The sequence below is a fragment of the Labrus bergylta genome, chromosome 23 (genome assembly GCF_963930695.1).
Source record: "Labrus bergylta chromosome 23, fLabBer1.1, whole genome shotgun sequence".
Classification (NCBI taxonomy): domain Eukaryota; kingdom Metazoa; phylum Chordata; class Actinopteri; order Labriformes; family Labridae; genus Labrus; species Labrus bergylta.
Window position 1 is genome coordinate 19,325,136 of NC_089217.1, and position 25,462 is coordinate 19,350,597.

The 25,462-nt window shown below is 41.9% G+C and overlaps 1 protein-coding gene across 4 annotated transcripts in view; it reads left to right on the forward strand.

Moving 5' to 3' along the window:
- kcnc2 (potassium voltage-gated channel, Shaw-related subfamily, member 2) overlaps nucleotides 1-22,879 on the forward strand; it is a 96,680-nt gene extending 73,801 nt beyond the window's left edge. The window contains exons 2-5 of one of the 4 annotated variants that reach the window (XM_065951325.1): nucleotides 6,628-7,561; nucleotides 12,743-12,907; nucleotides 18,703-19,895; nucleotides 22,166-22,879. In XM_065951325.1, the coding sequence (XP_065807397.1) occupies nucleotides 6,628-7,561; nucleotides 12,743-12,907; nucleotides 18,703-18,839 (1,236 nt within the window). In that variant the 3' untranslated portion in view covers nucleotides 18,840-19,895; nucleotides 22,166-22,879. Of the gene's footprint in view, nucleotides 1-6,627; nucleotides 7,562-12,742; nucleotides 12,908-13,991; nucleotides 14,669-18,702; nucleotides 19,896-22,165 lie in introns of those variants that run through there. The other 3 variants (XM_065951326.1, XM_065951327.1, XM_020647151.3) reach the window with 3 other exon arrangements.
- Nucleotides 22,880-25,462: the final 2,583 nt, after the last annotated feature.

The window sequence follows — 25,462 nt, forward strand, 5'->3', positions numbered from 1 at the left end:
GAAAGGTTGATTTCATCGCACAATATGAAGCCTGATGACCCGTTTATTAAGTATTTAACTTCCGCAGCAGGCGGCGGTCATCTACTGAGGAGTGTGTACGGCTTCAAAGCACTAATTCACACACAAGATTTCAGTTTTAAAAAGGAGCTGAAGGGTGCTGATTTTCCAACCCAAACCAAATTACATTCATCCCTTGACAATTTCTAAAAGTCAGCATTCCTATTCCAAAATACTGCATTGTTATTTGTCACTGAAAAAGTTTGAAATATGCCTTAACATGCATGGGTACTAACAGCCAGCAGAGGGCTGATTGATTCACAGTTTATTTGGAGCTAACCAGAACAAGTTGTACCTCTCACTTTGTTTATCACCTCAGTAAACATTTTCTTTTTAAGTTCACGGATTCAATAGTTGGTTCCAAGGCTTCTTCAAAACCCCATGATGTGCATTTGGAAATAATGCTCTCATTTACAGTCAGAGCCGGCATTGTTTTACCATGTAACTGATTTACTGTTGAACCATGGAGCATAGGACTTACTGAAGCTGACCATAACTTTTTATGAAGTTTGTTCAAAGTCTGTTTTTTTTACAAGAAATAATTAGCACCTATCCACCCAAATGATGTAAGAGTATTCCTTGTTTACACAGGTGCAATGGTTGCAAATTGTCATCTAGGCATGCCAAACCACAAAACCTACTTTAATGTAAACAAATGAAATGATTATTGTTGGTGGACTTACTGATATGATGACGAAGAATAGAGATACTTGAAACTCTGTTTAATTCTGTTTTAGTGAATTAAATGAACTCAGAAGAGGTAGGGTCTATTTTGTGTATATCTGCATACAATCCCACTTCCTTTTACAACCAGTAGCGTGACTGGCCATAAGGTGTTCACTCTCAGGTTCAGGTTACTTTATTTGTTCCTGTAGGTAAATTTGGTTGCAAGGAGAATCACATATTCTAAATATAACTAAAAAGTTTAAAAACTTTTGTGCAGAAGTGCTAAAGTCCACTTCTTGTAAACAGTATATATGTTTAGAATCCGGACAAAACTCTGACGAAGGCAATCAGATTCCTGCTGTGGCAAATGGAGATTCATATCGGGGGGCTAAGATGAAAACAAGCAGAGGTACATTTAAGTCACTCTCATTGTTGACAGGACTTTTCATCCTCTGCATAGCGCCCAGTTTCCCCTCTTCATTAGTGCTCTAATGTGACGTCCATGTTTATGTATCAGTTCCTGTTTACAACCTGAGGCCTCAGATCTCCAGTGTTGGCGTCCCGGGCCCGTCCGCTCTCACTGCTTCAGGCTGAGCAGCAGATGTAATCCGTTGAGGATCGTGTGATCTAAGCGGTGTGATGTGGTCTCTTCGGCTCTGCTGCCCAACATCCGGCAGATTTCCAGGGTGTGGCAGAGGGGTCTAATGAAAACTGATGCAATGATGATTCCTCACTGCTTAAGGACTGTGGTCTCATCTGATCGGCATTAGGGCTGATGATGTTATCTAAAAACAAATACACAGCCTGTTAGTTGAGCTTTTAAACTATTTCACTGTCAGTCATATTCATGTCGTCTTTATTGCTGCCTAGATGTACCAAACATATCCCCGATGTTTAGAAATGTGCAATCTCTTTGTCCAGTTCCTTCTCTCTAACGACCACAAAGACAGCATGGAAGAGGCAATGATGTGTTTGTACGGAAACATGTTTATGATTGATTCTCTCCTGGAGGACACTTCCTGTGGGTGTCGAGTGACAGAGCTGAATCTGAGCTAAATGTGAAGCAGCACAGACATGAAAACATTCAAACCAGGCCACATCAAATGATGCTGGAGGAGAAGCTGGCAGAATCAGGATGAAGGTTTAATGTTTACTGCAGCACATATAGACACTTCTTCTAGACACTATTGTTCTAAGCATTAGTGAGCTAAAAATATACACACTGTGCCTTTAAGGTGGTGCTACAAAGTTGATGCTGCCATTGAAAGCAGTTTATCATCTTGAGAACAAAAATGTGTGTCGTTGTGATTAGTGTTCATGTTTGGTCTAATACAAGCACAGAATGAAAGTAAGAGGTGAAAGGCTAAGAGCTGGGTTTTGTCCACAACCTCACAATTTAATTTGATTTCAATTATTTGGGTCACGATTTGATTATTGATCAATATGCTTCGATATGGATTTAATAATACACACAGCTGACAGTAATACCCAGACAACTCATCATAGTACCTTCTGATATTGTGTGTATAGGGATAGAACAAACTGACTCAATCAGTGATCAGTGACGTGGATCACGCTGTCAGTCCGATATCAGATACGTAAATTACTTCAATATCGGACCCGATAACGATATTAGATCGGATCAGTCCCATCTCTAGTTTGAATTTCAGCCCATATATAAAAAACCTGATAAAAATAGACGATAACTGAGAGCTGACTGGTGTGAAACCCTCTAGGAATGATAGTCAGGCGGCTTAGCAAAATTAAACCGCCATCTTGATGAAGTGGCTCCCCCCCACAAATTGAAAGTTATGGTGATGGGGACTATGTGGAAAAAATGTGGTGCTTTTGTCAGGCGTGTGCCCATTCTTCCCAAATCTGGTCCTAAGCCGCCTGACTATGATAACTAAAGTCAAATCAAGTTCTTTAATGATGTGTTGAAAGCCTGACTTCTCATAGCTAGTGTGAGTCAGACATGAAGGAAAGTCAAACATCAAGGTCACAGGTTTGACCTCTGCAGCTGTTAACAGCTGTGTCACAGAGCGAGACACTCTAGAGCTAAAAGCTTTACATGTAGTGCAGAAGACGGCTGAATAATGGGGCGAGTCATTGGGCTAAATTAGATCTGTATTGTTCAGAGACAGGGTGTCAACGCTACATCTGCCCCCTCACTGCCTTCACAGAGCGTTTTCTACACCAACAGGACTCATTCAGCATGCAGAGTGTATGTGCTGCAAATCAGGATGTCGAGAAGTGTGTGCCTGTTGCAATCACATGGAAGAGTAGCGCCTTTGCATTTTTAATGTCCATCATAAATAGCCGTGTGTGTGTGTGTGTGTGTGTGTGTGTGTGTGTGTGTGTTAAAACAGGGATTTCAGTGTGTGTGTGTGTGTGTGTGTGTGTGTGTGCGTGCGTGTGTGTGTGTGTGCATGTGTGTGTGTGTGTGTGTGTTAAAACAGTAGTATCAGTGTGTGTGCAGACATGCATGTTAGTGTGCTATATGTTTGTTATTTAGCTCCGTTAATGTGACATGATTCAGCTGGAACAGACCCACGTGCACAGGGGAGAGGATATATCCTCGCTCTGCAGGCGAGGACGCGACAAAATTACAGCCCAGCACGAGACGACAGATGTCATTAGTCGGCACATGAGCAGCCGAAGGAAACAACTCAGGTAGTCCAAACAGTGGCATGAAGAGACAGAGACAGAAATAAAGGTGAGGTAGACAGATACATGGAAATAAGCATGTGTAGAAAAAGTCCAATAAGTTTAATAATGGGCGGCTCATGTCATTTGGAATAGGAGATAGTTTAGAAATGTTTACAACATGTACACTTCATAGAAAGGCTCACGACTGTTGTTTGTCATTGTAGATGTAGTGATAGGGGGATTCCAGCGTTTTAAGACCTTGGTTCTATTTTTAATGCTTTTGGCTCTTGTTGACTTAAAGGAGTGAATAGCTTTAAAATAGTTAAAGTAAATCTCTTCAGTCAGCAGGCTTGAGTCAGGCTGCAATGGCTGCCATATAATCCTTGAAATGCACCCGATCAGATTATGTGGAATAAAATACCTTTTTTTTTGTTGCAAACATGTAAAGGCAGGTTGCACACTACAAGTTAATCGGGCCAATCTTAGGACTGGTTCACTTTCCAACAAAACTTACAAAGTCACAATTTTATTTGACGGTTCAACAGATTATCTCGACAGATGTTCATGTGGTTTGAGTAGTTTAACCTCCAGAATACAGACAGCGGTGGTGTATCGCTGTCCTTATTTCTTAGTAGTTATTGTGTTTTGGTGGAACCCAGGATGCTTTAAAAGAGTTTTAAAAGCCAGATGTTCCATGATGAATGAGTGCACATCAGGAAGTCAATGTGGTCCAGGCGTTAGATGGTAACCCCACAGTGATGCAAAGATACTGGAACATGGTCAGTGTTATTAAACCTGCAGAGTGATGCTGAGTAACCTCGTCAAACTCATTTTACAACATTGTTCCTTTGAAACTGTGTGAGTGAATCAGCAGGTGACTTAGAGGACATTAAAGAGATGTATAATACGCAGAGAGAGTGAATGCTAACAGCAGCAGAGTGAGTGCACACACAGTTCAGGTGCGGGGCGACCCAAATAGTGGCAGTGATATATTTTGAGTGTGTGAGTCATGCAATCTGAAAACAAGGCAAGGTGTGAAATAACTTCTTTAGAGCTCAGTAGGCAGAGCGCACCAGTGGACGGATTGTGGGAGGAAGGTGGAGAAGGAGCGTAGTATGGAAAGCTGCTCCGTCTCGGAGGAAGCCGTGGATGTTTGCAAATTCTGTCCAAGTTTCTTCCAGGGCAGCAGAAAGGCTGGATGTGAGCTCTGCTCCCGACAGGTGGCTCGATGAACACTTTGCAAAAAAAGCAGACCCAAACAAAACAAGATGTGTTTAGCAAGAGTAAATACAATCTGTTTGTGAGTCATCAGCTAATAGTTGGTAGATTCAACTGCAGTTTATAAACATGCTTTCATTATGCCAACCAAAGATCAGGACCCTCAATTTCTGTTAAACAGCTTATTTTTGGATTTAGATCTGAAGCATACATGAAAAGGCTTTGTATCAAAAGCAATCTCTTAATGCTGTAATGCATGTTTCTGTCATAGCTTTAAAACGTTTCATGCTGTTTTCTTACTGCAGCTTTCTTTTCCAAATCCCTTTCTTCATTTTGTTTCTGGTAACGTTTAACAAATCAAATATTCCATGACGTCCCCCTGCCTCTTCCTGATTGCCTTGTTGAGTATATTGCATCCTATATTCCTGTGTGGAAAGGGTTACCAAACAGCACCCAAGAGGACTATTTAGGGGTCTCCGTCTCTATCTCACTTTGACTTTCGGACTCAAGGAGGGACGAGTGAGAAAAGATGGTTTTCATTCTGAGCCAATTTAATGTGGTAACAGTGTGTTGTGTTCTATATTGAGACACAAAAATAGATTAAGACAGTGTTGCAGATGACAGAATGGTGCTGGCAGTGTGTTCTGCAAAAGAGCATCATTACTTTGATTCAAAAAGTTTGAGTAAACTTTCACAGCTGCAAGAAACTGAACTCCATCACTGTTGGGGACCCAGACCTTGAAAGCATCAAATTGTGTGGAAACAGAATTGGGATTCAAAATGTTCTATCCATATCTGCTTCCATCTCTGCCCTTGATTCCTAATCTGGCTGGAAAACAAGCATCTGGGTCTGACCTGGGAAGGAAAAAGCAAGAGAGCTTGAAGAAAAAAAGAAAGTTAAACAAAACGTGATTGGAACCAAAGTAAAGACTTGACTATATACATGCAAAAAAACATACAGTGGTGATTCTAGAGTCTGGTGGTGCCCTAGGGTAAAATAATTCTGGGGGCCCTCAAACCAGCGTTCATCACCATTATGTCTGCCAGTTTCCCAACGCTTACTCCTCTTCCTCTTTTTTTTCCTCTTTCTTTTTTCTCTCCTAATGATGTATACTTCCTCTTCATTTTTCTTTGTTTACTTTCACTGACAAGCTTTGGTTTTCACTGCAACAATGCATGCAATGCTTAGCAGGGCAATAAGAGTAGGTGCTGTCAGATGGGGCCCCTTAGGGAGGTTTCCTACTGTCAACGCAAAATTTGCACATTTTGGGCCACTGCTTTGGTGTGAGCCCTCAGGGGCCCCCTACTGGTCGTGGGCCGCAAGCAGTTGACGGCCATGCCGGTTGACAAGAAGTGCCTCTGAGTACATATACATTTTTATAACAAGAAATACCCGTGTTTGTGCGGCTCTGGTTCGAGTCCCACCTATGTCCCATTTCCCGCATGTCAATCCCCACTCTCTCTCTCTCTCTCTCTCCCTGATTTCCGACTCTATCCACTGTCCTATCTTTCCATTAAAGGCACAAAAAGCTCAAAAATATATCTTTAAAGCAGTCTGGGGGCCCAAATAGACAGGACTGTTGCCTGAATTGCAAAAGCACAAAATAAATACAACAAGAATAAATACTCTCTTCCAATCTCTCTTGATTCTGAATGTGTACTTGGTTGCTTGGTTAGACCAATTTCCTCTTGGCACAACTGCTTACTGTCAGACGTATCAGCGGCGGTAAATGAAATCTGACTGCATCTACATTCCCGTGTTACAATCCCACCAAGAGCGAAGGGGGAAGTGTTTGTTTATTTGTTGTTCTTGATAATAGATTGCTCCTCTCTCTGGAGTCCAAGTCCAGATTGAGGCAAGTTAATTTAACTTGTCTGAGTTCATTCTCCTTCTCAAGAGCAAATACATTGATTGATCTTGGTGTACACGATTTTCCGGGCCATCATTGTGCATGTCAACATTCAAACTGTTAAAAAAAAGAAAATGTAATTTATAAAATGATAACTTATCTCTGTTTCTCTCTTCCTCTCTTGTAGTTCATTGCCTTTGCATCTTTGTTCTTCATCCTGGTCTCCATCACCACCTTCTGTCTGGAGACTCATGAGGCTTTTAACACCATCATCAACAAGACTGAACTTGTGCGGAACAGCAGCGTGCCGGATTCAGGCCCGCAGTACGAGATCGAAACTGACCCTGCGCTCACGTACGTGGAGGGCGTGTGTGTTTTCTGGTTCACCATCGAGTTCCTGGTGCGCGTGACCTTCTGCCCGGTCAAGTTGGAGTTTGTTAAGAGTGTTCTCAACATCATCGACTTTGTGGCCATCCTGCCTTTCTACCTGGAGGTAGGGCTGAGTGGCCTTTCTTCAAAGGCTGCCAAGGATGTGTTGGGTTTCCTCAGGGTGGTGCGCTTTGTTCGTATCCTGCGTATCTTTAAGCTAACGCGTCATTTTGTGGGGCTCAGGGTGTTGGGCCACACATTACGTGCCAGCACCAATGAATTCCTGCTGCTCATCATCTTTCTGGCGTTGGGAGTGTTAATTTTTGCAACCATGATCTACTACGCCGAACGAATTGGTGCTAAGCCAAATGACCCCACTGCTAGCCTCCACACCAAGTTCAAGAACATCCCCATTGGCTTCTGGTGGGCTGTAGTGACCATGACAACACTGGGCTATGGTGACATGTATCCACAGACCTGGTCGGGCATGGTTGTGGGCGCGTTGTGCGCCTTGGCAGGTGTGCTGACGATAGCCATGCCTGTGCCTGTTATTGTCAATAACTTTGGGATGTACTACTCTCTGGCCATGGCCAAGCAGAAGCTGCCCAAGAAGAGGAAGAAACACATCCCTCAAGTGGTGCAGGGAGGCTCCCCTTCCTACTGCAAAGCTGATCTAAACACCACCTGCAACAGCACTCAAGGGGACCTTTGTCACGTCAAAGGGACCAGGGTACTAGAACGCAATCGCTCAGGTAAGAATGTACAATTTCTATTTTCCTTCTATGTGGCACCAAATCACAAAAAAACAATCACATGGCACCTTACAAAAAGAACAGGTGTAGACAGTACTTACTGTAAAATTGTGACCATATTTGGAAGACAAGGTGGACGCTTTGCTACAACAGAGTGCCACAGTGGTAGCAAACAAGTCACAACATCCGATGTCAAAAAACAAGCTCAATGCGAAAGTTCAGAAGAGTGCAGTTAGTTGAATGTCCTTTTGAGGCTGGCTTCAAAAACCATGGAATCACCTTTAGGTCACGTCTTAAAATGCCCATTTTTACAGCAGAAGTAAACATGTTTACAGCTTGGTTCAAAAAATGAATTTGGGGAGCAAAATAAGGGGCTTGGCTGAGTTGACTGACAGGTGCACACGTTGTAAGTTTTCACCAGGAGGCTTAAGGCATGAGCTCCACCACTTTGCCTGTTTCTAGATTGATCCATAGTTGGGTTGAGGTAGCATTTCCTATATGGCGACCGCCATCGTTGGGCTGCACAAGGCCACATCAGAAACTAAATGGTACTGAGACTATGTCCATGTTTTATACAGTCTATGCATTTATTATCTAATGACTCCACATGGAATCATAATTTACTAAATGAACCGTATCCTGTGTAGAAGAAGATTTTAATATACTGAGACCATGAACTCATCAGGTAGATGTAAAATGTATTATCATAAATCCACTGAGAGGTAGGGTCCCTCTTCTATCTGGTTTTGTACAATCTTCTTTTTGCAGCAGCTGGAGAAGCCCCCTGCTGGCCATTAAATAAAGGTTGAAGGGACTTCTGCACTTTGGAAACCAAGCGCCTAAGTCCCCTTATTATTTATCATATGGAAGTGAAAGGGATGAGAATCCATAAGGGACCCCATCTCATTTAGAAAACAGTGTGCATTTGTCAGATTACCCACTCACACGTGGAATATTTTTCCCCTTGAGACTCTGCAGCTCCACCACTGAAGCTCTTTTGCCTCTCAGCCTTGGTCTCTGGTTGCCACAGTGAAATGCAGAAAGAGTGTTAAGGGAGGGAGATGGTGGTGTGAAATAGCCCATGCTGATAAGAATTCAGTCATGTGTAGAGATTGTTGTTTGGACTGTATGTGGCTGTTTTTTTCCCTCTTGGCCCATGTTAGTAATTTACTCTTTACACATCTGATATTGATGGAAACTTGTGTTGACCCCCGTAGACTGACATCCTTTGAATTGTAGAGCAGACGTTCCTGAGGGTAGATGTGCACTCATCACAGACTATTTGTTTACGAGGTCTCAGAGTTTTACATCTAATAAAGATAGAATAATTCATGCCTGAACCAAGTGCACACACAGAATTGTCATCTCTGTGATTTCCTTAGAGATCATTTAAAATATACTATCTGCTAGGTTACTTGTCCCCTGATTGTCCTTACAGCGTATGCATCATGTCTCAACATGAATGCTTCCAATTCATATCTGATAGATTAATTTCAATGTTATTGTAAGAGGCCTCCCAGTTTCTATGTGGGTTAAAAGGTATTTTAATGTGCTGTGTTTTTTGCCAAAACCAAAGACAAAATGTTTAATGTGAAAACAAACCATACGGAAAAAATGAATGAAAATAGCCAAACAGGGGTTTTTTTAAAACAATATTTTGGCCCAACACTGCAATGCAAAAACAATGCAGTTTACTTAGCATTACTTGTGCTGTAAATAGGACACCAACTGGTAAAGGATTCTGAAATTTTCTAAGAAACTTTTAACCTTTGAGCCAGTTTTTAATGTAGGTAACCATCAAGTGCATCCCACGGATGGTTTAGGTGTCAGAGCGTACCTTAAAAAGAATACCAACTTGACAGTTTAAGATTACAGTTGCTGTTGTTGTGCAAGACAATAAAACAGCGACGCATCATCCCGATCAGCATAGTGCAAATAGAGAAGGAACTGTTTAGTAATAGCTCAAAAAGAAAATATATTAGTAGATTAAAAACGGTATGTATAGATATGATAAATGGACTTGAGCTTGTATAGCGTTTTTCTAGTCTTCTGGCTACTCAAAGGTCACACCTACACATTCACACCCTGATGGCAGCAGATGCTATGTTAAGTGTGATCAGAATTAAGTAAATTTGGTGTTGAGTGTCTTGCCAAAGGACACATGGGACATGTTGCTGCAGGTGCTGGGGATCAAACCCTCGACCTTACAGTTAAGACACGACCGACTCATAGCGTATTCCATTATCTCGATGGATATCGTCAGCTGTTAAACTGCCACTTTAATTTCAATATTTGGAGAATAACTCCATGTCCAATGGAGCTTATGGAGAATCTTGGAGATGATAAAAACAGTATTTACAGGCTGAACTGGATGAAGACAAAAACATGATTTGAAATGGATCTAAAGGAAAAAAAACTTGCTCATAAATTGACATCAACTGTGATGTTTCTGCATTTCTAGGACTAGTGATAGATGTCTGAAGCTCATCTAGCTTCTTGTCCTTTAGTAAAAGATATGCTCGTTGTGATACAGTCCTAGAGTTCGGATGTCAGTAGTTTGTAACTTGTAAAGCTACTATTAGCTTTAATTGGCTAGCTGCTGTGTCTACTGGTTAAATCTGTTAATGATGGTTGCTGTTGAACAAAAATCTAAATATTTTCATGAAAAGCTAAATTTCCAGTTTTACATCTCTGATTTATGTTTTTAAAAAATAACCAAGAGTTTCAATGGGAAAACTGCCATCATTATTTCTGTTAACTGAATATGAACCATTTAAACACCTTCAGCAAAAAATGAATTAATCCTACACGCCTGTATTGCCCAAGCAGCCCGCTGTAGAGCATTCTCCTGAATCTTAGACCACTGCTGTCATCCAGAAACCATTAAGAACTCATAAAGAGCCACATTTATGTTATTCATAGCGTATTCCATCATCTCAATGGACATCGTCAGCTGTTAAACTGCCACTTTACTTTCAATCTTTGGAGAATAACTCCACGTCCAACAGAGTTTATTGAGGAGCTTGGAGATGCAGATCCACTTTTACAAGCTGAGAGGCGTTACATTAGAATATGGCATCCAATGCAACAATTCGACTCTTTTCTGTACTGGGGATTCTGCATTTCTTTTCTGTTAACAGCTTTTTATAGCTTTACTTGTTAGAAGAATTGATTAATTTCTTGTTTTATGACCCAATTATTTTATTTCATATGCAGGTATCCCACTAGTAAAGGAGGATTTCTGTTGCTATACAATGTCTCATTGGCTCTCATGAAAACAGTTTGTCTTTGTCATCCAGCGGAGCTCCACACTCCATCTGACCTTTGTCCTGCATGGCCGTGCATGTGACATTTGCTTGAGGCTTTTTAATGTGGGAGGCTGTCTGATGTTTGCCGTGACTGTTATTCCCCTGTCACCCAGAAAAGCTCACTTATTCCCTCCCCCCACAACCCCCCCCCCCTTCCTCTGCTTTGACTCTACACTCCTGAGAATATCCCACTGGGAGGCACATTTTCAATTCATTGTTCCCCAGGGTGAATGTTTTTCCTCACCACAACAATTCAGCGGTGTTGACAGGCAGCTAAAATGTACACCGTCAGATTGTGAGAAAAATGTTTTACCTATTAGGTTACGATTTATTTGAATTTGGATTTATCCTGAATTTATATTTAGCTACTGTTAGCTACTTTTTAAAAATATTTTGGCTAATTCAGTAAAAGGTAAAAATGCACGACATGATGTGTATTAAAATTAAACATCACTAGTTTAAAGGTGCATTCACACCTTATAGCTGTTCGGTCCGTTTAAAATGAACTCTGGTGCACTTTGTCAAATAGTTTGTTTGGTTTGGCGCAGTGTGAATGCTCAAACCAACTCCGAACCGAACTCTGGTCTGCTTAAAAACTTCCAAGTGCACCAGAGTTGGGTTCGCTGTAAATTAGAACGCATTCCGGAACAATCAAGGGAAGCTAACCAAAAAGTAGTGCATTATGGGTTGAATTTGGCCGTCTGTAAACAATGTCACATAGGTTTGCCGAGCGTGGCTAACGTTAGCATTGCTAACAACACCAGCCTTCAGTCCTCCTTGCTAAGTGTGGTTATACATCGCTCGGGTCGATATGCCAGTTTTACCTGACCAGTCTACACATGACTTTATCAACATTTTAGAGATAGAAAACACGGCTAAACTGCGCCGCGCTACAGGGTGCCATTCTTCCACTGGACTGTTGTTTACTTTCGGGTCATAGTGCAGCGTAAGGCTGGATGGCTGTAGCCACTGACCGGGGCAAAACTAATCGTGTCATGGCATTAGCAGTAGCTCTTGACCTGTAAATTGTACCCTCTAAAAGACGAGTAAGATTAGTCCATACTTCCCATTGTTGTTGACAAAGCTGATATCAGAGGTCACTCCCCTTCTTTATTTAGATTGGTTGGTGGTTGATGAGCGCGGTAGTGTCCAAAAGTTGAAGTGAGAACGCAGCGACAAAAACATCTGATGTCGTTTGTATTTTGTGATTAGGATGATAAGCCCTGAACAATAAAACACTGAGCAGCGTTGGTTTCGTATCGATATGTACACTGCCAGTGCATAAAATGTCCTTTGTGGACACGGGCCCCAAATCTGCTTTTCCTATGACTTAAAGACAACATGTTGATTCTTAAATGGTGATGTTGGAGAATTTTTACATCAACACTTTAACAAAATACAGGAAATACCAAGTCAAACAAAGCCAATTATATTTATACATCTCAGAACACAGAGAACGCCATCTGTCTGGTTTGACTTTGTTTTATTCTTGAAGTCAAATCAGAAATATTACACAACGAAGAGCTCAGACTAACTCCCACTGAAGAAAGGTTTGTGTGAGCAGAGAAATCTCACTGACAGTAAAAGTTGCACAAGGCTAAAAGCCAGACTGGAGGAAAGGAAGTACTTTTAGTTTCTTAGCAACTTGAGTCCAAGGAAGGAGGGAAATTATTTAAACACATCGTTATCATATGATGTCATTATTCAGTTACTGTGTTCAATAAATGTTACAAACAAAGCTGCTGTAGTGAGGTGATTCATCACCTGAGCCCTTTTTTTATCACTGAATCTGAAGGTAAAAAACTTTTTGACATTATGATAACCTTTCTGAATGAAAGAAACTGGATATGAGTTCACCTTTGTCCTCTCACAGTTCTGTCAGCAGACTGCAGCAGTGACCTGACCCTGTCCCCAGAGGAGAGGGTCCCCATGCGAAGGTCCAGCGACCGGGAACAGGACCGCAGGAGCACTGGAACGTGCTTCCTGCTCGCTGCTAGTGACTACACCTGCCCTGCAGACGGAGGGCTACGGAAAACAGGTAACTGCACTCACCAGCCTTTCTGTGTATCTGAAGACAAGCTTTAAAGAAACAGATTAATAGATCATGTCATTTATTGAAAATAGTCTTTTAAGTCGTCTTACAGAGTCATTCTGAAATTCATGCTTGCTGCTGTGCATTTAAAATGATTCATTTTGAACTCATTAGTCATCGTTTATAAGTGTGGGGAAGGGATTTTCTGTGAACACTTTTTTTTTTCAGTGTGTTGAATGTTTTCTGAATCGACAGTCAGAGAAGCTAAAATCTTTGACTTTTTCTTACAAACATAGAGATGACACATGTCAGAGCATTTCTTATTTTAAAGGGGGATCCAGTATTTTTTTATAATGCCTTGCTTTTGCATGTTTGGTGCTAGAATGACTAAAAGGTACACCAAGTTTTTGGATTTGTTTCAGTAGAGATCTTCAGCTGGCAGCCTCAGAGCGGGCTGTGACCCCTGTGACAATAAATGCGCCGACTTATTCAGTACATCTGCTAAAATTGTTGATGTTTTTGACACAGGCAGCCTCAGATTCTTATTGTAGGTCATCAGATCCCATTTTTAAAACCAGAAATACCCATTACTTCGATCTCTTTAAAGTCACCAGACTCCATTGAGACGAACGGCTGTTTAAACCTTGCAGAACATGGGACTAGCTGGTCTAGTGAGGCCTCAATCAGCCAGTTAGTTTGTGGTATTTCACAACTTCCAGTAAGTCCCACATTGTGCAAAAATAGAAATCACTGTTTTTGTCAATGGAGTCTGGTGGCTTTGAACAACAATTTTATCAGACACCTAAAATTACAACCTGAGCCTGTCAGTGGCAACAACAAGAAAACAAGAACTTAAGTGGACATTTTGATCAGGTACATTTGCTCTGAGCAGCCATTAAAGCCTTAGTTGCTGCTGCCAGCTGAAGTTTGAAGAAACCCTACTTTTTTCCAAAAAAATGTTGCACCTGTTGGAATTCGAAATACGTCAAAAGAAGGTTCCGGTTTAAAGCTGCTGGATTTACCCTTTAAGAAAAGATCTTGAGAACAGAGACATCAGTCTGAATCCTCATCAGCTGATCCGTATCCGTAGCGACTGGGACACCAACATCCCTGGAGGGGGGAAGGCGCTTTGTTCAGGCCTAGTCAGATCAGGTAATGTAACCTGTGTGTCTGCTGTCACCGCTCTCTGCAGTGACAAACTGTTGTTCAGGCGGTTCTGAGGATCAACAGTGTTAACGCAGCCGACTCAGAACTGCTGCTTTCTCTGCAATTTATTCATGTTTTCCTGTTGCCTGGAAACACTTGAATAAATGCCTGACCCGTTTTTTGGCTGATTCCAGGATCATTGTCCGTCTACAGCTCCTAAACAGCATCACCAGTGTATCATCAGCCCCTCCGGTGATGATACACCAGCTGAACTTTTAACTATCTGACACTTAGAGGAGTTTAAACGGTTAGAGAAACACATTTGAATCCCATCGACCCTGAAAAATATCGACTTATCCACTGACTTCTTCATTGTAAGAGGCCAACAGCAGCTACTATTTAGTTGGGGGAAAAATCTGAGTTTTCTTTGGTAAAACATTTGGAGCCTTGCGTTACGGTCTCCTCAACCAAAATTAATGAACCCAAGGCTCAAAATATAAAAAAACATATAAGAAAGGCACACAGATTGAAAGTTGAACTGAAACATTAACAAAGAAGAACAGTACCCCCCTACCCCCATCCCACTCTACAACCAAACAGAAAAAAAGAAAGAAATATATATATATATATATATATATTTATACATAATGTACCCAAAATGCAAAATATACATGAAAAAGACAAAGAAAAAAAACCACACACACATCATCTGTATAGTATTCTAAATTACACATTGCTATGGTCATCCTTTTCTGCAATTATACTGTGTGACTGAAAAGCAAAGGCACACATGGCCTATGTGGTCATCTGACAAAACTTACATACTGATAGGGCCGTGATTGGTTGTCATGTCGCTGTGTACTCTGCTGATACAGGATGTGAGATCGAAGCTGAAATTCAGCCCGACTTCAAAATCAGTTCAGAAACGGCCTCAGATTCACACCGTGTGTGCCCGTCTTGAAGTGCAGCTGTGCTTATTTATTTACTAATGAAGAAGTCAGTGGTTGACCTGAATCCTGTTCCCATTTTTCATAATCACGCTGTGTCTTCATAAATTTGTTGTCAGAGTAGTCGTAGGGTTTCGGGGTGCGCCTGCTGGTCATGGCAGTCTTGTATCAATGTCTCGACGGAAAGGTCAGACCCATGAAAAAAGCTCGACCTTCACAACACTTTGACCCAAGATAAAGGTCATTGTGATGTCTGCTGAACGACTAGAAAGCCTTGTGCCTGTTCCTCGTGTTCAAAGGCAAAAAAAAAAAAAGTCAGGAACTATAAAGGTATAAACGTGGCTGTTCGCGGAGAAAATGAGGTCACACAGCGGCTCATTTCAGAGGCGCTCCCTGCAGACGAGAAATCCTTATCAGCCTCTTCTTGACCACATTATGAAAATGTTTAGACTCTGTGTGAGGCCTGAAGCGTGGTTGTTGGATTAAATCCTCCATTTTATCTCAGGCTTCTTCAGGCAAAATCGACCTAATCTGCACTGTAATGTGAAAGCTTTAAGCCTCGGATAATTACCTTCTATCAGAAGTGAATCTAAATGTCCTGCTCACTAGTGTTCTCACTACAGTAGCCCAAACAGAGCTATCAAACAATTAGCTCCCTTTATATTGAATTTGATTTACCCTTAACAAATAAAGAGATGATACTTATTTCAGGGATACCTTTCATTCTTAAAGAACTATAGAATAAAACTTAATCTTAATTGTTGATATAGAGATAGACTAGCAGATTTTACCACTGTCGACATGGACTACATCCAGTCCCCCTAAATGGATGTAGTCCATGGTGGTCTCTCCAGGCCGTCTCAATAGAATAGAATAGAATTACTTTATTGATCCCAAAATGGTAAATTGTGGTGTTACAGCAGCAGGTTATCAAAGCAAATAAAACAATATAAGAATAGATACATAAATAAGCACTTAGAATATAAAAATGATAATAAGAATATAATATAGAATAGGAAGAGATTTATACATCAAGGATTTAACTAAACATTCCTACTGGTTTAAAAAAAATGAAAAATGAAATACAACATTTATTCAGGCGAATAACCAACCAGTCTTGTTTTCCCAACGCCGGCGGCCGAGCAGCTGTGCATCGTCTCCGCCCGCTTCAGTTGGCCGTTACAGTCGCCGCTAATGCATAAAACATCAGGTCCTTTCTAGTCCCTGCTATCCTGTTGGCGTGGACCCACAGGCTGCCCCTTTGTTGTGCTGCTCGGCTGGTTTCTGAAACCGCCCCGCTTTAATTCACACCTCGCCCCTGAAACAAACCGAGGCCGTTTTGTAGAATGGTAATGAGGTCATGTTTTCCATTCGCTGTTCCTCATCAGTGTTTACGCCGGCTGATTGGCACGCTCCATTAATGATCTGGCTGCTTGGGCTTGTTGCTTGTTTACTTTGACTGAATGCTAATTCGGCCAGCGTGCATCACATGAAGTGTTGTAAAGTGTGATTATACAGATTGATGAAGGTTTTTGTAATCATCCTCATCATCATCAGTATGTGCAAGCTCCAGTCTGAGTTGATACTCCATATATAAACTGCCTGTTATATCTGATATTTAATGTGCATGTTGTTGATCTTAATATGTATGATGATGGATGTTTATTTTCAACGAATAAGTGTCTCAATGTGAATGAGCATTTGAAACAGGTATTCCATTTATTCCATATTGATCAGACTCAAAGTCTCTAAACAGTTTCTCACAGCTGATCCATAATCCATTCAGATCAGAAATACAACATTTGAGACTTCAAAACTATTCTTTAGATACCACTTGGTGACATCACAGGACCTACATCTACTTTTACATGCCATCTATACAGGCACACATCAGGCTCCACGTTTTATTTCTACCTGTGAGTTAGTCAGATTGACATTTTGTGGAAAGATTCACAGAGGTGTAAAAAGAGGCTAAAGGCAAAACAGTTTCCTCTAAATAAAAAACAAACAAACGTAAACATATTTACTGCAGCTGGGGAAGATAAGAGACATCTTTTACCTTCAGAGTCAAACCAACCTTTAACTCTGCAGACATGTTTATCTATCAAAGCAGGAAAAGCACATCTTCCCATTCCATCCAGGAGTGATACTGAGCACAATGCGTCTAATGAAGTAGAACCAGGGAGAACTAATTGGTAATAACCTCCTTTAAAGATTAGCTGAATCCATTAAATAATCATTAGAATGGATTTCCTGTGAATGTTACTGTCAGTCAGTCGTGTTTGCCCTGCAGCCACTTTGTTGCAGGTTGTTTGACGTTTCTGCTGAGCGGCTGTGTGAGTCATTGCTCGACTCACACTTACAACCAGAGAGCTGATGCAGATCATTCCCCTGCTCAGCTGCTCATAATTACAAACTGGAAGATGTGATCTCCTGTTTTTAAGACACAGCCGAGACAGATTGAGCTTTTTTGTTATTTTAAATGCTGCCATTTCTCTCAGCTTAACTTAGCTTAGCTTAGTCCAAGCTCACGTTCAACTTTAGTCGAGGAATCAATTGGATGTTGATGTGAATCTTTCCTGGTCACAGACAGTTTCCAATAAGAGCCCTAAGAGCAAGGCAGGACATACACAAAGAAAAATACAAAAATACATTAAAAAAGCAAACATGGTCAAATGTAAGAGGCTCTGAATGTCGCAGCCTTGTATTAGAATAAAGTGTTAAGTCAACTGTAATATAAACAATCTGTCTGCAGACAATAATGCTTTTGTTAATTTAGAAAGATTTCCTCATGTTGGTCCTGCAGAAGACGCTCAGACTCGATTCTTTACCGGCCTTGCAGCAGTGTCTGCAGCACATGTAGCAGAGCATCGAAGCTGCACTAAAACTGCATGAAAAAGAAATTCTTGAATAATGTTGTTTGTTAAAAAAAAAAAAAATCTTCAAGTAGTTTGTCGAGCAGAACACCACCTTTACTTACTCAATACTGTCTGCAGCAACTGTTGCAGAGCTTCGCAGCAGCTCAGAAACTGTTTTTAAAATGTGCAACAATGTAAAAAAAACTCTTGAGTTAATGTTATTTGGTTAAGAAAGAAGCCAACAGAGAACCTTTGCAAAGTTATAGAGATGCAATATCGATGCACAATGAGTGTACAAAAGTTAAGAATCATTTATTTGCACTGTTTAAATTTACAATATTGTCTATATGTGAATTGTATCCATCTCTAAAACGTATTGTGCTTATCTTCACATATACATCTGGCACCTTTACTCAAAACGTGTCTCTTAGGATGACTTTGTATTGTCTGTGGGAAGTGTTTCCTTATTAAAGTTTTAATATAAATTGGATGCATCTCTAGCAAGAGAAACAGTAGTTCTTTGGCTCTACCCACTCATGAATAACACAGCCAATCAGGTAATTTCTCCCTCTGAGAACACCCTGTTTCTCTGATTGTATTCTGCCTCCGACAGTGGAACAGTGCTGTGCTCTCAGCGTACACTTTGTTTCTGCTGCTCTGTCTCACTCCTGTCTCCTGTCTTGTCTCGGTTGACTCGGCTGGCTCGGACTCGGATCGTTGCCTGCGTGCCTGCCTGCCTGCCTGTGTGTGTTCATGTCCTGTTCCTGCACCACCTCCACCTCCACCTCAACCACCACTCTGTATCGCCCCCCCACCCCCCCACCCCCCCCACCCCCCCCACCATCTGAAGGCTATGAGAAATCCCGGAGCTTAAACAACATAGCGGGCATTGCTGGTAACACCCTGAGGGTGTCGCCTGTGACCTCGCCGTACGGATCACCGTGCCCCCTGCGGCGCTCCCGCTCCCCCATCCCCTCCATCCTGTGAGACGTCTGGCACTCCGCCACATTGGCCTAAACCCCCCCACACACACACACACCTTATCCCCACACACACACACACACCACCCACCTCAACTCCTCTCGATATTGTGGCTAGTGGATGAGTACTTTGTAGCTGAGACTCCTGTTAGCAGCTTCGGCTAACTCCTCACCTCTCACCCTGTTTTTCCATGAAGGAACATGTTAGCTTAGCTTAGCTTCAGTCATCCCTCCTGTGTCACCTGGAGTTCCCTTCAGCTCGTTGTTATCCTACTTTTTGAGACTTGCAATAAAAGAACTCCGACTGGTGGCTTCAGCGGTAGCAGCCATAACGTTTAATAAAGGACACATTACTAATCAGGGATCTTAGATGTTGCTATATTTAGATACTTTGAGAAAAAAAAAAGTGCTTCCACAAAAAGAAAGAGAGATGTCACTTCATTTTAAAACCTCATGCGACTGTGACTCTGGTTTTGTTTTATTTTTTGGGATGGAGACAGGGAGGAGGGGGAGGAGGATTTGTCTTTCAGGAGGAGTGTGTGTGTTTTTGGACTCACACACACGTTCACACGTCTGTCACTCTTCACCTGCTGCTGGGCCCCCGCTCATGTTTGCATGGGATCATCCTGTGACCATCGTCTGCAGGCCGCGTGGAGAGGGGACGAGGCCTCGACAATACATACACATCCATAAGGAGTATTTTTTTAATCTAATGTTATTATGTTGGGGGTTTAGGGGCTTCTATCGTGTTTCATTTTGCCATCGGCCTTCACCAACAATCCACCTAGGAGACTGAAAAAACACAAAGCACCAGCTGGGTGTTCATTCTCTTTGCATGTGGGGGTCTTTCGTTCATCTGCTGCTATTTTTTCGATTAACTTTCTCCCCCTCCTCCTGTATGTTTTTCTTTCCTTTGATGGGAGTGCCAACCGAAGCTATTGTGTCTCTGGTTGTTTGCTCACAGATAACTGCAGAGAGGTTGTCTGTACTGGTTTCACACACACAGCAGAGAGCAGCGTTCTGTCTTAATGGATTAGAAGGGAGGCACTGCCATGTTGGACAGGTAAAAACCTTCTGGGGGTCACATCGCAGTGCCTCTCGCTCTCCCCCTTTTGTTTTCTTCTAATGAATTCAAATGTCTATAAATGTTAGTGTGCTTATAATCTGGGGTGGTTCAGTTATCCCAGACAGGCATTAAAACATCCAGAGGTGTGCTTTGTAGCATTTACATCCCTGGATAATTCCCACTTAACAATGGTAACACTTAACAAAGATTAACCATGACCTAGGAGTTTATTAGCATGTATATAAGTAGCATATTAGCTCCTAATTAGTCATTATTAGGCTTTTAATAATGCTTTTTTCTGCATGATCAGTTGATTAGTCTACAACTACTCTGCCATTAACTGAGAGTCAGTGTCACCTCCCAATTACTCATTATATTTATGAAGTTATCCAGGAATTATGATGTTGTTTTTTGCCAAGTATGGGCTTCATGAAGTAGAGAAATCAAAAGTAAAAATGGATTCCCATTTTTATCCCATTCAGAGTCAAATAGATGATGAAGGATGACTGTTTTAGGGCGGGGCTTCACGTCAACCTGGATAGACACTTAGAGTGGACTTTTCAACCATTATGTCCAAATATGGTCACTTCTGTGCACAGGAAATCGAGACGATGGCGGCCAAAATTACAAACTCTTGGCTTCAAAATGATGGTCAACCAGTGAGTGTCAACATGGTGGCTACATCTGCTTCATTTATGCATTCTGTGAGTCTGAGATTTTGATTAGAGACGCCTAAAGTTTCCTGTAAGAATCTTGAAGGAGCTGCTTGTTAGTTTGTGTGCAGCATATAACACAATGAGAACAGCTAACTCGCTTCATTTCTTTGAATCTGTTGTGTCCAGAATATCAACAGGGCTACTCATATTTTGCCAACATTGCATGAATGCAGCCTGAAGCCAGTAGTCGTGCTGCTTTTTTTAAGGCAGGGATGGTCATTTTCTCCAGATACACTTTTAAAGATGACTCTGAAAAAGGACGATAGAAAATCAGTAATCTGTATCAGTTTGTAAGCCTTCAAAAACTTCAACCAATGTCTGCCACGAGGTACCAATCTGATGAACCAATCAGAGCCTCCCTGCTCGCTCTCTACCCCTTGCAATCACTGGCCCACACTCAAAGTGCGTCACCGATTATGGAGTTTACACTGCGAGTTTGTCGTTGGCCGTCGTGAGTAGTAAGTTATTATTTTTTTTGCATGTATTATGATAAAGTTGAGTGTTTATTTACCGTTGAATGAAACATGAGATGACGTCATTTCTACACAATGAAAGAGAGGAGCTGAGGTCCACTTCTGGAGCAACGACGCTCTTGCCTGTAAGTGAGGGGGCGTGGCTTTTGAGGGAGCACTGAGTGGAGGGGGTGGGTGCAGACAGTGCACTGAGGGAATGCTACTTTCAAAATCATTAAAAAAATGACCAACCCTGCCTTTAAGGAATTAAAACCTTACGTCCCTAAATCTCATGTCCAATCAGGAGAACTCTGAGTTAATGGCTTAAGAGACATAGATCATGAACATGCAGAATAATGCATTTTAATGTCCTCACTATGTTGACTAACAAAGAGCCAACATGTTACTGTCATGCGTGTCAAAAGAAACTTGTGAATGTTGGATTTGTGTTCCTGAGTGTTACCAAACTATTTAACAACTATGATATAACTCTTTCCACTTCCTCTCTTTAAACCTGCACAGATTCACTTTAACCCATCTCTCACCAAGGGCTACTAACTGCTCTCAAGTCCCCCAAACGAGAAACACTTACCTGAATTCTTCTTGAACAGAGTCTCATATCAAACCTCATTTTACACCCAAAGTATTCATTCACATTGTTCATGGCAGACATAACGTTTCCCTCTGAGCACCAACAGGTGTGGGACAGCAGACATTAAACCATGCTGCCATGTGCCTCACCCATCTCCACTGTATGTCTATACCGGTAGCAGACGGTTGCTTAGCAACTGGCTCCCAGCAAGATGCATCTTACACGTAGCTCTGAAAAAAAAAAAAGTCAAACAATTAAAAAGAAAGAAGCTCCTCGCAAAACATTTCTCTTTGTCTGTATACCAAATTATTTCAAACACTCCCCCCTTATCACACCTGTACCATGAAGCGCTTTTATAACATTGGGAACATGCTGAAGGGAACGGATTTGTATTGTGTTCTCATTTTTGTGCACATTAAAAAACTGCCAGTGTGTGCATGGAGAGTTCTTCTGCAGTCACAGATCATGCATTTCTGATATTTAGAGATGTCTTTATATTTTATTTAGACAGTTCTTTTCCTATTTGAATGACCCTGGGATTAAGTCATCAGTATGAGGACCCTCACAGCGGAGCCACTCCTGAGGACACGAGGACAGAGACAGACAGACTGACGGCCGCCCAGCCGACGCCTCAGAGAGCAGGAACGTTAACGATCATGATGAAATCCTGGGAGGACTTTAAGAAGCATTCACCGTTTACCTGGTTTCTCTTTTTTCTTTTGGAACTTTGGAGAGAAAAACAAAAGAGCAAAACAAACTGGACACGTTGTTCAAAAAGAGACTATTTGACTGTATAGATATCGCTCCTGTAAATACGACGATGAACACAGCGCATTGGGGCCGAGCGGCTCCGCCCACACATCTGTCTGTTGATGGCGAGTCAGGTAACGAGGTGGTCGGTTACACTCAAATCACTTTTCTTGCTGTGGTTTCCCTCCTCGCAATAAGTGTATTAAGATGTATCAGTTGAGGCACTTTGTGTTTAAAAAATGGAGTGTATTCACATATGAGCTAACAAACAGTATATACAGTATAGAGAGAGTTGAATAAATGTGACATCATGGTCATCTCTGCTTTTGTTTCCTTGGTAATTTTCAGTAGGTGAATTGCTCTACCGTGTGTGTAAATGTGTGTGTGTGTGTGTGTGTGTGTGTGTGTGTGTGTGTGTGTGTGTGTGTGTGTGTGTGTGTGTGTGTGTGTGTGTGTGTGTGTATCCTTAAACTCCAGGGTAAGATGTGCAGGTTGAAAGGCCAGGTCAGCGGTAACCAATGAGTGGACTTGTTGGTCTCACTTGTTCCAGGAAGTTTTAGCACAAACACGAACGAGACCCCCCCCTTGTGGTGCAGTCGCTGTTGTAGAAGTCCCTCTCCTCGCCCTGCCTGTGCATTCAACATGCAACGACCCTGCATTTGTGCTGCAGAAACCAAATTATACTTACCAAAATGTTCCTCATAAAACTCCTGGTGGCTAAAAAAAAAAAAAAAAAGCTGCATAACTTAATTCTTCCAAACTTTACACCCCCCCCCCCCCCTTTTGCTTGTGGGGGGCAAGCAAAAGTGTAGCAGAAGTTTTCCAAGTTATAAAAGCGGGGCTTCTAGAATGGCTACATCTGCACGGTAGCAATCCCATCATCCCAAACAATCAGATCGGATTTGCAATAAAAGCACCCGACAACACAAAGCGCCGATGCACACTGTGATTTCAGCAGAGACGAGACGGACAACAGAACGCACTGACAGGTGGTCCAACGTGCTACCTGCGCAGTGAGCTCGCTGTCACCCCTGTACCCACAATCCTCCTCGTGTAGTACACACGCTGCTTTACTCTTTGACTCGACAAAGAGGAACCATTCTTTGTGTATTTCTAGGATGACGTTGTGACTTGAATAAAAAAACACGTGTTTATTTTTTGGGGGGGATCCAGAACATGTATTTTTGTGTCTTACTGTGGAGTAAACTTTGCTCTAAACCTGTGAACGTCCTGGTAGTCTGATGCTGTGCTTCGCCATTGTGTCCTCAAACGTGTCAGGCTTTCGACCCAGAGTTCATGTTTTTTGTATGTTTTACTGTGAGGAAAAAAAAATCTAGTTTGGAGTCTGTGTTTGTGGAGCCTTTTGTTTGGCCTTCTAAAGTGCATGCTGAAAAAAAAAAAAAAAAACATTATGTCAAACTGTAAAGAAAAAAACGAGATGACATACTGTATATCACGTTCAAAACAATGTGTATAGAGTGAAGGTAAATGCTGTGTGACAGATTCACATAAACTATTTATCTTTTAACTCTGATGGTTTCTTTCTTTGCTTCGTCTGAACTCTTTTTTCTGAACTCTCACAGAAATATGTGATGTGACGACAAACTCCCAACAGTGTGTGAAGTGCCGGTGTATCAAAAACAATGAGGAGAAGTGGTCGCATACAGCTAACATAATGAACTTAAAGAAAGTATGTTATTGGTATTATAAGTAGACATGTGAGGAGTGTCTTAGTCTCTGTAGGAGTCTTCAGTGACTTGTGCTTAAACAAACAGCAGGTTTCATTCAGCAATATGTGCAGCGCCTCAGTCACAGTAGATGGTAGTTGTAGCTGCACTTGATCATTTAGTCTAACGACACAGGTGGTGCTTCAGTAATAGCATCATGCCCATTGTGGCTGTAAATGTCATTTCACAGCGAGAGTGAAAAAAAACAAAAACAAACATAGAACAGAAGCGTTCAGAGCTGAGATAACAGAGAATCACTTCCACTTGTTCATTCTTCAGCTCACGTCCAGCAATCAAGCAGCGCTCGGCGCACTGTATCTCTGACACATCCCGACTATCTTTACTCCCGTCGCCATGGAAACAGCCTCAGACGTGCCAAAAGAGATGTAAACAGCCGGAGCTTTGTGTGTGTTGTTTCAGGACAGGGCCCCTCTTCCCTCTCCTCTCCTCTTTTCTACTTCTTCCTCCTTTTTCCCTCTTCTTTTTCTTCTCCTCCTTCTCCTCCTCCTCCTCCACCTCCTCCCCCTCCTCCTGTTCTTCCTCCCCTTCCTGCTCCTCTTCCTCCCCTTCCTCATCAACCTCCACTTCCTCCTCTCCTCCTCCACCTCCTCCTCCTCCACCACCACCTCCTCCCCCTCCTCCTGTTCTTCCTCCTCTTCCTGCTCCTCTTCCTCCCCTTCCTCATCAACCTCCTCTTCCTCCTCCACCTCCTCCTCCTCCACCTCCTCCCCCTCCTCCTCCTCCTCCCTGCCTTAGGAGGGGGCCGCTGACGGTACCAGCTGCTGAAAATTCAAAATACCAACTGCGTGAGATGAATATTGCATCAGAAGCTGTTTTAAACTTCCTGTCTCTCTCTCTCAGTGAGACACATGTATCAACCTGACAGGTGTGTGTTTCAATGTCAATATTCACAGAAGGACATATGTTCATATTTTTTGTTTCCTTTTTTAAAAGTTGACAGGAGTCCTTCACTGTTTTTTCTGTTAGTGGCTTCTATAAATGTAAAGTGTGTCCTTCACGCTGCCAATACTGGAGGCCCCCTGTAAACCAGATGATGCATCTCAATGGGCTGTCCGTTAATGATTTCAAATCCAAATATTTGAATAGAACAATTCAAGTTATGAAGCAGCAAAGTTTTGACCCTTTTGGGAATTCTTGTGCACTATGATACCCAAATGACGTTGATTAGCTGCACAGTTAAGCAGTTGACTGCAGCTTTATATGAAACAGAGTTCTTTGAATGTTTACATGATTGCTTTTCCTCAACGATCTGATGTGTGTCTCTGGAAAATTCAACCAAAAATCTACTGGTGCAACATCCAGACAA